The sequence below is a fragment of the Natator depressus genome, chromosome 11, assembly GCF_965152275.1.
Source record: "Natator depressus isolate rNatDep1 chromosome 11, rNatDep2.hap1, whole genome shotgun sequence".
Lineage (NCBI taxonomy): Eukaryota > Metazoa > Chordata > Testudines > Cheloniidae > Natator > Natator depressus.
The window spans coordinates 31,698,506-31,712,714 of record NC_134244.1 but is presented as its reverse complement, the minus strand read 5'-3'; the positions used below and the strand labels follow the sequence as shown (position 1 = coordinate 31,712,714).

Here is a 14,209-nt window from a genome sequence, read left to right as displayed (position 1 = left end):
TCACTCGTGTGTGAAATGAGGTATGAATATGAACCTTTCTGATTAGAGTGTGTTCTTATGGTATTTTCTGCTCTTCTTAAAAAAACATAAGGATATTAACTGAACTAGAACTTTATTTTTCAGTTTCCCAATTGAGCTAAAACTTTGACAAACTTTACCTGGTTCAATTTTGCTTACATGAGTTTAGTTGTGGCAAGTGGGACAGGGAAACTGCAAAACTTGTGCCTGATTCATAGTACTCTGAATGCATCAGCTGGTGCAAAATTATTAACTAGCAATTTAAAAGGTTTAAAAACATTATTATAGGTATTGTGAACTGTTGCTCTGAAGACTTACACAGTAAAACCTTCCTAATTCAGTCTAATGATTGGGAGACCTATTGCAAACTACTAAATTGTGCAAATTAGTAAGTGAACAAGAGATCTAAAACCAGAATAATGCATCACAAATGTACCATACCTTTTCCTTTTATTTGAGAATTTCAGTTTTGCTGCAATTATTTATGACAGTACTTCAAAGTATGTCATTGTATATTCTGTCATATAGCATACAAAAGTAATTAGATTTTAATATTGGATCTTACAATATAGCATTCCAGTATTAAATCTTTGCGAAGTTGGGTGAGACCACGTGTTTTATGGTGCAAGATGTGAATTAGTGCAGTGCAATTTAGCAGGGTTCTACTGTATTGGTAAAACAGGAAAAAGTAAGAGGAAGGATATGATAAATATGGGTCAACAGCGTAACACTGTTGCAAAAAAAGCGACCGTCATTCTGGGATATAGTAGCAGGAGTATTGTAAGCAAGACATGGGAAGTAATTCTTCCACTCTACTCCATGTTGATAAGGCCTCAGCCAGACTATTGTGTCCAGTTCTGGGCACCACATTTCAGGAGAGATGTGGACAAACTGGAGAAAGTTAGAGGAGAGCAACAAAAACGATTTAAGGGCTAGAAAACATGACCTATGAAGAGAGATTGAAAAAAATTGGGTTTGTTTACTCTGGAGAAGAGAAGACTGAGTGGGGATATGCTAACAGCTTTCAAGTACATAAAACACTGTGACAAAGAAGAGGGTGAATAATTGTTCTAATTAACCTCTGAGGATAGGACAAGAAACAATGGGTTTAAATTGCAGCAAGGGAGGTTTAGGTTGGACATTAGGAAAAACTTCTTAACTGTCAGGGTAGTTAAGCACTGGAAAAAATTGCTCAAGAAGGTTGTGGAATCTCGGTCATTGGAGGTTTTAAAGAACAGGTCAGACAAACACCTGTCCAGAATGCTCTAGTTATTAAGTAGTGCAGGGAACAGGACTAGATGACCTACTGAGGCCCCTTCCAGAACTACACTTCCATGATTGGCTAGTGAGGGTTTAAACCAAGAAATACTGGCAGAACTACATAGGTTGTAAATTATTGGCCAATATGTCTTCAAAGAACTACAAAACCCACTCAAGGGGGAAGAATGCAGAAAAATTGTAATGCTTCAGTATGCTATAACATATAAATAGGAGACTGGAAAAGACAACGATCTTCTAAGCACTGGAAAAAAACAAAACAAAACACCCAATGTACAATCATGTGGCATATTCCTACCAGAACAACACTCAGTGCTTAATAGATAACTAAATAATAAATAATAATTTTTTTAAAAAACCTCCAAGTTCTCTACCATTATGTCCAGGAGAAAATCCACCCCAAATTTAGCATTCAGTTTAATCCTGTGAACATATACAAGAATACTATTGTATCCTGAAGTGTCACCAGTCTTAAGAGAAACAAAAATAAAGTAGACTCATAAAATGACATCAGTAATGAACCTTGTAATGGTGATATTTCATTTGATTAGAACAAATATTTCAAACAATTTGTTTTCAGAAATTTGGCAGGAGATATGAACAGCAGTTTTAGTCTATAAAATTTGAAAAACAAAAGTTTTTGTCTAGCTCTATCTCGGAAAACAGTGAGACACATGTATGCGTATGCACAAGGTCCGACATATGTAGATACTTTTTAATATTACTGTTAATGTTTGCCACCACATACAAATTTTATAATTCAGTGGGGGAGGTACATATCAAGTCTTGTCTGTATGCAAAGGACCGATCTTTATTTTGAGTTTATGACGTATATTACACTGAAAAGATTTTGAGTCTAGCTCAGGGGTTCCCAAACTTGGTTTGCGGCTTGTTCAGGGTAAGCCCCGGCGGGCCCCGAGACGTTTTGTTTACCCGAGCGTCTGCAGGTATGGCCGCTTGCAGCTCACAGGGGCCGCAGTTCGCTGTTCCCAGCCTGTGGGAGCTGTGAGAAGCAGCGCGGGCTGGGCCACTGCTTCCCGTAGCCCCCATTGGACGAGAACGGCAAACGGTGGCCACTGAGAGCTACAAGCAGTGGTACCTGCAGACGCTCAGGTAAACAAAGCATCTCAGGGACCGCCAGGGGCTTACCCTGAACAAGCCGCAAACCAAGTTTGGGAACCCCTGGTCTAGCTCAAAACTGACTTATCAGCATATAATCTTGAGTACTTGCTATAGGCATCACAAAAGAATAAAGAGCATTTTAAACTATTCTGTTTCTTACTCCTATCTGCCATTATTGTGCAAGTCTTTCAGATTTAGGTCTCTTCCTCTTCTTCACTGATTTATGGCTTCTATTCTATTATTTTAAATTAGCAACACATATCTATCATGCATACTGACAGCGTGGCAACAATTTACATTCTCTCAAGTCGAAAACAAATATGAAAATCAAGGAAGATTTTTGGAGCAAATCATCTTAATGTGTGAAACTCTGAAAAACCTCAATTCTATACCTACCTGACCCAGTTCGATATAGTGCTGTCTGGGACCCTTGGTGTAGCTCAACTGCTCCATGATTTGGACTGCGGTACACGGGACTGTAATAGGTTCTCCCTTCATATATGGGGGTGATATGTAGGTCAGGAGATATAGCTGAACGTAATTCTTGCCCAAGCTGACTGTTCTGACTAGCATACGAACTCCTCAAGCCTAGAAGCAAGAAAAAGGTAAATATGTATGATATGCAATTTGTAGCAATTTAAGTCAATTTAAGTCAACTGGAATTCAGAGGCTTTGTGGCAGTTCTGCCTAAACTTCGTAGAGTTGTTAGAATTAAAGCACAGCAGTGAAATCAGTATGGACTACTTTTAATAAGCAACAGCCTGGGTCTCCCCAAACATAACGGACATATATCTGCTCCACCTTCATCAGAAAATAGCCCCCATTGAGCAAGTGAATTGTGATGGTCCCTTAGCAATTTTACTGTTAGTCTTTTAATTAGCCAAATTGATTATATGTGCTCCACAGTAAAAAAGGAAGTAAAATGGAAAAATTATTCCTTGTTTTTAAGGTTTAAAAAAAAAAAAAAAACTAAGGAAATATGAAGTGCCCAGATTTTGCACAGTACTTTTCAGGAACATGATGACGACATCATTTTACCAGTAACTTCCATTTTTAACATTTTTTTAACCTGGGTTTTTATGTAATTTAGGCAAGCAGATAAATCAAATTGTTCCTGAAACTTTAACATTTATTCTGAAAGTTTCAAATGTTATTTGTAACTTTGCCTATTCACATCTTGAAAACAGTTCAAAACAAGAAAGAATAGAAATTTGTTTCATACTCCTATTTGATTTTCACTTGTTGCTTAACAAATGGTTTAGTTGTAATGTACTAAGTTTCTTAAATGTTTTGTATCAAAAACTTCAAAACAGTTCAAGATCATTATTTCTGGATTTGATGACTGCTCAGCAGAAAGGAACAGACTGTTAAACACCATTACATAACGTCTCTCTCTTTGATGACAAATGTAGCAGTTCCATTCCCCAATCTATACTGTGCTGCCAAGCAGATTACAAGATTCTGCAAAAACTATGCACAAATGAAATATTAAGTTCACCTCCTGCTGCTGCTGAAGTCAATGGGTGCAATATTCTCATTGGCTTCAATGAGAGCAGGATCATGCCACCTGCAAAAATATTACACTTTACAGCCAAGCTGTGTAATGGCTATTTCATTACCAAAAAAAAAAAAAAAAGAAGAAACATTTACAGGAAGATGCATTTTCTAAATGTAAAGGTCCTAGCCTCATTTTGTGTTCTCCTTCCAATATTTGAAGGGCTAACTGGAGAAATAACCAATTATAAGAAAGTATTTTCTTGGTATTTATTTAAATCATGACAAATTCATAGACTATTCAGTTAATGAGGTCCTCTCAAATGTTCTTAATTCACAGATTCCTAGGCCAGAAGGGACCATTGTGATCATTAGTCTGACCTTCTATATAATACAGACCAACGAGCTTCCCAAAATAATTCCAAGAGCATATCTCTTAAAAAAAAATCCAATCTTGGATTTAAAAATTGCCAGTGAGGGTAAATCCACCACGGCCCTTCATAAATTGTTTCAATGGTTAACTGTCCTCATTGCTAAAATGTTATGCCCATGTCCAGTCTGAATTTATCTTGCTTCAAATTTCAGCCATTGGATTGTGGTATAACTTTCTTTCTGCTAAACTGAAGAGCCCATTGTCAAATACTTGTTCCCCATGTGGTACAGACTGATCAAGTCACCCTCCCTTAACATTATCTTTGTTCATTCATCTGATTACCCACCATGAACCCCAATCTTTCTCAAAATCACAGAACAGGTGATTCTATCCCGGAAAGCAGCAAGTATGGCCTGCGTTCTTTGTTTCTAGATGTCCATGTTCACATTTATTTGTATTAAAAATGTATAGTTTGCCTATCTCAGTATATTTAAATACGTTGTGACAGGGTTGGGCCAGATGGCTACAGGAGAGTAATAGAAGGCAGATATATTAGCCCCAGGTTAAGTAGGTCCCTTTTCCCTGGGTAAGGTTCCAGAAGAATCAGGAACCTTCTGGAGACAATTAAGACAGACAGGCTGATTAGAACACCTGCAGCCAATCAAGAAGCTCCTAGAATCAATTAAGGCAGGCTAATCAGGGCACCTGGGTTTAAAAAAAGGAGCTCAGTTCAGTTTGTGGTGCACGTGTAAGGAGCTGGGAGCAAGAGGCGCTAGGAGCTGAGAGTGAGAACGCATACTGTTGGAGGACTGAGGAGTACAAGCATCATCAGACACCAAGAGGAAGGTCCTATGGTGAGGATAAAGAAGGTTTTGGGAGGAGGCCATGGGGAAGTAGCCCAGGGAGTTGTAGCTGTCGCACAGCTGTTCCAGGAGGCACTCTAGACAGCTGCATTCCACAGCTTGGCCCTTGGCTAGAACCCAGAGTAGAGGGCGGGCCCGGGTTCCCCACAAACCTCCCAACTCCTGGTCAGACACGGGAGGAGTCGACCTGGACTGTGGGTTCATGAAAACAGCCAAACTGAGGGCTACCGTGAAGCTCCAAGGCGAGCAAATCTGCCAATAAGCACAAGACCCACCAAGGTAGAGGAGGAACTTTGTCACAATGTGTTATAAGGAATAATTACTGTTAATAAAATAGATGGTAGTGATATATTAATAGTCTGCTACAGTAAATGCAGACAATTAGAAACAGAAGCTGATCATTACGGCAAAGAAGACAAGTGCATTTCAAAGGCAAGTATTTTTTCAGAATACAAACATCTTCTAATGTCCTTAGCTATAATATACCAAAGGATTACACCAAAAATACAATGGAATTAAATAAAATAGAAGATCCATCCAGCTAATTAATTATAAGTTATTTTTGAAAATGACTAATCCCATGGCAGTTCATATTGCCATAACTGTAAACATGCATTCCTCAGATTTATTCAATCCTTCAGCTAACTAGAAAAGGCCAGTTAATAAGGGTATGTTTAAAAGTCTACTGTAACTTTATTGGGAAGATAAATTATTTACTTTGTTTTTAACAATAAATTCAGTCATTCGGTAGTTTGACTGGCTGGTAAGATATATATGGCCAGATCTGCACATTTTCTAAGAACAAGATTTTGCCCAGGTACCACTATGCAAGCTTCCCCCTTATCCCTTGTAAATCCTGTATGGCAGTTTCTTGTCCTCCACACCAGAGATTCTGTTAAAGGTCAGCAATGCGGTATCTATAATTCTACCTAACCTAATACCCAACCCCTCTCTCTGTCTCCTAGGCCCTATTTTCTTTCTGGACTACTAACCTTCCTTCCTTTTCCTCTGGTAAAAGTGTATTGAAATATACCCTGGTATCTCCATCTTTTAAATATAAAACCTTGACTCTGCCTGTCCTTCCAACAACTATCCTGTCTTCGCTTATTCTCCTTTAGCTTCAAAGGCATTGAGTAGACTGTTTACAACTTATGTATTACCTCACTCATCTCAGACTCAGTATTTTATCCATTCCAATTTGGTTCTGCTCACTCCAATCTCTTGAAAGTGCTCTCAAAATTTGAAAAGACCTCTTTATGGCTAATTCTTGAGGCTTATATTCCATGCTCAAACTTTCTGCTGCCGTTGATACCAGACACACACCCCTCCTTTAGCTTCTGTGACTTGCCCTCCCTCCTTTGGTTCTCTTCCTCTCATTCTGGCCACTCTTTCAGCATCTTTCAATGACATCATCTTGTTTCCATTCTCTCTTTCTCTCTGTTGGAGCTCTCTCAAGTTTCCTTCCATTCTTGGCTCTCTCCTCTTTTCTTTTCGTCCCCAGACTTAGGGTCACTTCATTAGTTCCATGGGCTTAACTATATTCTTTAAGAGGATTACCCTCAAATATACTTTTTCTTTGCATACCTATCTCCCGTGGTTCAATCACATGCATCAGTTTCTCAGACGAGCTTTGCATCCTTTACTCTTCTTTCCCTGATTTGTTAATTTTGGTTCTCCCTCACAACCTTAGAGTTGCACTAATGCTAGATTCCCCCCCACCACAGGATTATAAACACAATTGATCCAAAATCCCTCCCTAAATACAAATAATTACACAAACACAAACTACAGAATTAATCAAGACTCATACAATAATAGTAAATAAAAGTGAAAATACAGGTACTGCAACTAGTCATACAGAAATATGATCAGATTTGTTCACAAAATCAGGTGGGGTTCAGGAGGAACAGTGAAAGGTTCCAGTCCACAGAAAGTTCATAGCCCAGAGAAAACAATGTTTTATTCACATTTCAATTCACACTTCAATTCAACACTTTATTCACACATTTTTTCCAATCCATTTTATAAAATTCACATGGAATGGCAATCATGCTTCCTGTATATAGGTCATAATTCTAGGCATTGCATTTTTAATAACTATTAATTATAGTTACACAAAATGTTAATATTTGGACTCAGATAAGGTAAAATGAGGGACATTATTACACAACTCCAAATCATGATTCTTAGAGAAAGAAGTGATATTATACCTTAACTTGTATTTTAATACCTTTCTCAAAAAATCTCAAACCTGCCCTACTATGATGTCTGAGAGGAAACTCTCTGGTCAGCATCAGGGCTTCTAGGGACATTAAAACTTGTTCAGAAAAAGTTATCTAGATGGTGGGGACAGAAAGCTTAAGTGACTCATCCAAAGTAAATCAGGAAGCTAGTCTCAGAACTAGGATTAAAATTCAGGTCTTCTAAATCTACGGTTAGGCCCACTAGATCACCATGTCACCTCCCAGGCAAGTCATTAAACCATTCTGCATATCAGTTTCCTCAGGACAATGGCATGTACCACACTGACCTTCTTCTGAGACCACAAACCCAGAGGAAAGAGGAGCTGATCAGCCATTCTACTAGCTCCTCTCTCAGCTTTTACAGCAGTGTGCATTTTTTGAATTGTGCTAGAGGCTGCTGCAGTACTAACCTTTTTCTCCCCTGTCCAAATTTCCTCCCCTAGAGTGGGTCCAGTAGGTGCATATAGTGTCAGTGGTCAGAAAACTGATCACATATAAATTTGAGTCTAAGGTTTCAGGTGTCACTGCAGGATCACACATGTGGCTCTTTTAGATGAAAATTAAGAGACGAGAAAGGGTAATACACAAGTACAACTTCAAGGTCTAAAGTAACTAACCTAACAAACATTTACCTTCTTCCCTTGGGGGAATTCTACACCATTGTGCATGCACAGCATTCATGTCTCCTGCAGATTTCTTTGCTTCCCCACAGAAAAACGACTTTCTGACAGGGAAGCAAAGGGAAGCTGCAAGAGCAGTCACACACCACACGCTTGCTGTGCAGGTACATCATTTCAGGCACTTGGAGCAGCTGGCAGAGAGGTAACTCACCCCAGGGCTGAGGACATCCCAGCCAGTGGCTCCTACCTTGAGCTGGGATCAGCTGCTAGTCCCAGCTGGGCTGGAGGCAGGAAAGGACGAGACTTCCTATTCCCCTGCAAGGAGTGGCTGGGGCTGTGTCAGACCCACTCCCAGAAACCTCCCCCAGCTGCAAGAAGCTCAGCATGCTCCCCTGCTTCCTGCCCCCATTGCTGCTCAGCTGCAAGGGAGGTGTCACTGTACGGGGAGCTGCTCCCCCATCTGCCCAACCTCCATACATCTAGATCTCCCATATCCAGACTCCCTGCCAAGCTTGACCCTCACCCAGAACTCCCCTAGCCCTCCATACTCAAACCCCATCCCATTGAACCTCAACCCCTGCATCTGGAGTCCCCCTGCACCCAGACCCCCTGCCTCTGGACCCCCACCCCTCCATCCACACCACCGCCGACTGAGCTCCCTACACTCATATCCCCACCCTGATGAGCCTGAGCTCCCATATCCAAGCCCCCACATCCAGACCCCCATGCCAGACCCCCAACTAGCTGCATCCAGACCCCCACCCCACCAAGCCCCACTCCCCCAGCTCTCAGGCCCCCCCGCTGAAACCCCCACACCCAGACTCCTCCGCTGAGCCCCAACCATTTTCACCTGGAAGCCCCTGCAGAGTCCCGTTGCCCCTGCACATGGAAACCCTCCAACGAGCCTCTGTGCATCCAGATCCTCCCACCCCTAGACTCCCCATTGAGGTACCTGCATCCAGATTGTCCCACACAGAGTACTCTTACCTCACACCTGGATCCTCCCCGCCCCCCCACAGAGCCCCTCCACACTTGGATCCTGCCTGGTTGAGCCTGCCTGCCCCACACTTGGGCAGGACCCCAGGGTGTCTCTGGGGCAGGCCCAGGACTTGTGCTGTGTCAGGGTCGGTTGCAGCCTCACTCTTCAGCCCATGTCCCACGGGTGCGGAGGCTGCAGGGTGATCTCTCATCTTCATACAGCCAGTGGCCTGTGTTCCCCATTGCTATGCTGGAGCCTCTGCATTTATTTACTGACAAATAAAACTTGCAGAATTTTTAATTTTTTGGCGCAGAATGCCCTCAAGAGTAATTGTCTCAAATAAACAGATTCTACTTTTCAAGGTTGTATATGAGCTATGTCTAAACATATAATAGCTGCTCCATTTGCCTACACAGTCACCATAATGCTAATATTTAATTTGTTGTGAAGTGCTTTGAGATTCATGAGCTAGAGTATGAAAAATACTACATAAAAATAAAATAATATTAATGACTTATTTAAAACAAAGTTAGGTTTAATATAAGTTCACCCGCACCACTTGTAACTTTGTATATAAGCTGTATATGTATTTAGATACAATTTAACTTCTAATCCAGTCCATATTTTTTGGAAGAATCTTACAACTTCATCCAAGTTTTGAAAATAAAAGTTCAGAAAGCATGCTATGTTGTACGTCACTATCATAATCTGTTAAACTGAGAGAAAATATGGCATTTGCTACAAAATTCCACGGTCACAAATATGAATGCAATACACCATTTGATACAGCTTTTGATACAGAAAGCAATTATAACTTGATAGAAGAACCTAGAATAATTGGTTTTTTACACAGTGTTTAATTTGTATATTTATAATTGCATTACCGATTTTCTACACATGAAAGTGTGCACCAAGTTTTAAGCAGTGTCTTTACCTTTTTACTAACCTGTAAGGCTATCTGGACGTGGTGGTACCATTCTCTCATAGATATCATATTGCTGTCCATACTGGTCAATGTCATGAATTGTTCTTTGTAATGTTGTTCCCAAATGCTGTGGAACTGCAGTCATGCCAGCGCGTTTTGGGGAAGAAGATCCCATCTGGGCTTGGGATGGAGAAGCTACTCCTGTCTGTGCATCAGTTAGGGCAAGAGGTGAGCCCACTCTGACAGACGCTTGGTATTGAGAAGTTCCTCCACTGGGGTTAGCTGCCTGCCTAGAAGTGACTGAACTGATCCTCCGTACAGCTGCTGGTGAAGCAGGTCTCTGTGTTGTATAGGGAGATGTTGCTCGCTGTACAGGTAATGTAGTGGATGAATATGCGCTAGAAGTAAGAGGTCGTGATTCAGTAACTGATGGAGAACCATAACCACTTCCTACAGAAGTTCTCAGTGACCCCCTTGAGGGAGAAACACCTGTGCTGATAACGTAAGAAGGAGACTGTGCTCTGGATGGAACTGAACTAACACGTCTCATCACTCGGTTGGCAGCAATACTTGCGGAGGGCTATTTAAGAAGAAAAAGAAAATGAGTTTTATTAATTTCAAATATTTTGGCCCTGTGATTATTTTCATTTTTTACTGAAACAGAAAAGCCAGTGGAAAAAGCACATCATTCAATACAGTATAAAAATGACCACACAAGTAAAGATTAAATTTACAGTAAATTTTCAGTCTCTCTACTTCTTACATTTCTTTTATATTATGTCTTTCTCCCTGGGAAAACACATTAGTTGAGTTCTTCACTTATTCTCCACCTCTTCTCCATCTAGAAATGTTCCATAATATCAGATCAAAATCTGAAGACTAATATTCCTCCATTCTGTACTTCTGAGTGCTTCTCTGCCTCTTTTTATGTTAACATACTAACACTTTTTCACACCCAGTTATAATAACTAATTAGTGTTGAATCCTATCTGTAGTTATATACATGGTTCTATTATAAAAGAGATAAAACTGAAAGGAAGTAGGACTGGTACCAGTCTGTGATTCAGGAAAGAGCTGAAAAAACAAAGGGTAGCAGAAGGAGATGAAACAAACATTGCCTGTCTTTAACATAAGACTTACACATAGGCATAAAACTATGATTAAGATTTTTGTCTCTCTAAAGTTAAATTGCTTCAATTGCGGTTTTATCGAGATAGGATACAAATAATGTACTCTTTTACCTGCTGTACTTAAGAGTTTATTGGGTTTCAGTTACAATGAATTACCAACACTAGATGCATAATAATTTTAGTAAATAAATACTCTTCTGGCTGTCTACCACCTAGACTACTATTTACCCAGAAAAATTTTACTATTTCATTAATTTGAAATGTTTCAAAGGAACTTTATTTATTCTTGCCTATAATAAAAAATCTAGAACTAGCCATATATTTCTGTTCAAAATGTATTTCGGAGCAATAACTAAGCTGAAAAAAGCATTTGCTATATTGCATACCTGAACTAACGTTTGTCCTTCAGCCCGTGAGTTTCTCACCAAATGATTACTAGTGGTTCCAGTAAGTGAATGCTGCTGTCTATTTTCTGACTTGCCCAAGTTCTGGCTGTTATGGAAACTGCTTACTTCCTGGTAACCACTGTCAGAATAAGAATTCATTTGTGTTGAACTTCTTGAGTTACCTACTGACCCTGCAGATATGAAACCAGTATGAGAAAAAAGCTATTACACAATTCTGACACAATCAATAAAGAAATAAACTTCCAGTATTTAAAATGAGTACAACAGACCCTCACTTTCATGGAGAGATGTCTGTTCTGGTGAGTAGAAGTTCCCTTGTTCTGGCTCTGTTCTAACCTGATAAGTATTGATATGGACACTGTCGGACACTCTGGGTTTGCTTACATCTGAGGTTGGCACATCTGAAAGCAGAGTTCAATTAGTTAAAGCTAATGTTGCTTATATAACTGCCAGTACTTTTCTAGTACTTTGTTATTGTCTTATACACCATCTGTTACAAAGAACTTAGATGCTATATAATAGGAGAAGCACAGTTCCATTGGTATGTCAGTACCAACTAATCATACACAATTTATCTGAACCTTACATGTGAGAAGCTCTTCAAGCTAGTTTCTTATACTTCTGAAGGTGGTATAAAATTTTGAGTTTTGTTATACTTCCCCTGCCTATTTTGATGCAGAATGCAGATTCACATCTCACAACTATGAAGCATATTATTTAAGATGTGATTCTACTCTGAAGTGACTGCAAAAATGGCACCTTCTAACTTAATGGATATCTACACCGGCACTTTTGTTGGTAAAACTTTTGTTAGTTAGGGTGTGAAAAAAATACACCCTCCCCAACCAGCATAAGTTTCATCAACAGAAGTGCTGGCGTGGACAGCGTCATGTTGCTGGGAGATGCTCTCCCGCTGACATAGCTACTGCTCTATGTTGAGGGTGATTTAATCATGTTGACAGGAGAGCTCTTTCCTGTTGGCAAAGAGCAGTTATATGGGAGGCCTTACAGCAGAGCAGCTGCAGCAGTACGGCTGTAGGGTCTCTAGTGTAGACATTGCCTTATTCTCTGTGTATTTCAATCTGCAGACTGTAGTGCAAAATAAGTTCTTATTTGTTAAGTCCTTTATCACTACAAGACCAGCACAATTAAAAGGCTGGCTGAATTCTATTCCTACTTTTCCATCACCAACATAAATGTTTATGAAGTCATTTACGCACATAAAAATCAGTTGAATACAATGAGCCTACACAAGTGCCTCTAAGAACCTTAATTTGGCCTGAATAACCTTTATTAGTATGAATGATAACATGTAAAGGAAAGAATCCAGCTTTACTTTCAGATCCCAACTTGAGACTGCAGAACAGAGTTAAAAAAACTATTTTTACATGTAAACTTTCACATTTGATAAGAATCATTGAGACACCACAAACATGGAAACCCATGACTATATTTTTAGTTACATTTCAGATCAGAACCACACTGCCTATCAGAAATCAATGAGAAATCTGAAACAATCCTTGAACAACTTTCCTTATTGTGTCTATTTTCCTCTGAGCACACAAGCTGTTTTGTCATTGAATGGTGCTTCACAAAAGATGTGTTACTAGTATTGATTTTAGTATTTTAACAAGAAAATAGAGCAGTTTGGGAAATCTATGCTATGTAAGAATTACATTGACTTTAATACATAACGAAAAGGTGTGTGTAATTTCATCCTTACACTATCCCTTCAAAGAATTCCTTCATTACATCTTGTTTTTTTTAAATTCTATTTGCATGACAAGATTATACTTCCAGTTTTGAGCAGCATAAGACCTTTTGTTCTGTAGATCTATTATTTTTGCCCCGACTTTTCACTCATGTGATCAGTTATCATTATAACAATATTCTCTCCTGCCAAAAAAGTACAGAATGCACCCTCCTCTAAACTTGCTATTAACATGGCTCCATTAAGTGACAGGCAAAGTGGAGAGGGTGCTCACATCTACAAGGGGGTATCCATTCCGACATAAATAAACGTCTATAGTTACACCAAAACCCAAATTTATTCTGTTTTGTAGAGCAGCTATTAGATGCTGAGACAATCACTAGTTCCTCTTCTGGGATCAGTTTTACTGTTTTGTATTTTAAAGACAAAATAATCTCTGCAGATATATTTCGAATAACAAGTTTCAAGTAGTATGTTTTCATTCCTTCAGAAGTGATTTTGCTTCCAATAAATGGATTTTACAAGATGCCAGCAACCCCTTTAGATTAATTTAATTTAAGATGGTTGCTGAATGGCTTCAAGATGTCAATGAATATTTTACACTCAATAAACATGATTTCTCCCAAAATATTGGATGCTTTTCCTTCATTATCTAAAAGTTTTTCAAGACCAGAGACAAATGTCGATGAAGTTTAAATGTGTAATGGAGTGTCAAATAAGAGGGACATTTTTTACGTTTGAATATGGTTTCTGAAACATTGGGCATCCAGCCATTCATGAGGCTGGCAACCAAGATGCAGACAACTTCTGTGACAGAGTGGGATATGTCTAGGTCAAACCACTGTGATCTCCATGTTGTATTGTAACCTCCATTTGATATTATGGGCTAAACCCATGTTGAACCTTGCACAAGGCAAGGTTTGTATGATGTATTCCAAAAAGGCACCCTGCCCAGGAAAGGTGCTTGACATGTCCTTGAAGGATGATCTCAGAAGTCATCATCAAGACAATAATTGAGGGCATTGACTCAATTACCAGCCCATAAC

General features: G+C 39.5%; 1 protein-coding gene across 7 annotated transcripts in view; it reads right to left on the bottom strand.

The window, feature by feature from the left end:
• The window catches only part of PKP4 (plakophilin 4), a 242,935-nt gene that overhangs the window by 77,815 nt on the left and 150,911 nt on the right, over window positions 1-14,209 (bottom strand). For 2 of the 7 annotated variants that reach the window (XM_074967386.1, XM_074967391.1), the window contains exons 5-8: window positions 11,722-11,853; window positions 11,432-11,622; window positions 9,937-10,495; window positions 2,815-3,006 (exon numbers count right to left, since the gene is read on the bottom strand). In XM_074967386.1, coding sequence (XP_074823487.1) covers window positions 2,815-3,006; window positions 9,937-10,495; window positions 11,432-11,622; window positions 11,722-11,853 — 1,074 coding nt within the window. The remainder of the gene's footprint in view (window positions 1-2,814; window positions 3,007-9,936; window positions 10,496-11,431; window positions 11,623-11,721; window positions 11,854-14,209) is intronic. The other 5 variants (XM_074967387.1, XM_074967392.1, XM_074967389.1 and 2 more) reach the window with 4 other exon arrangements.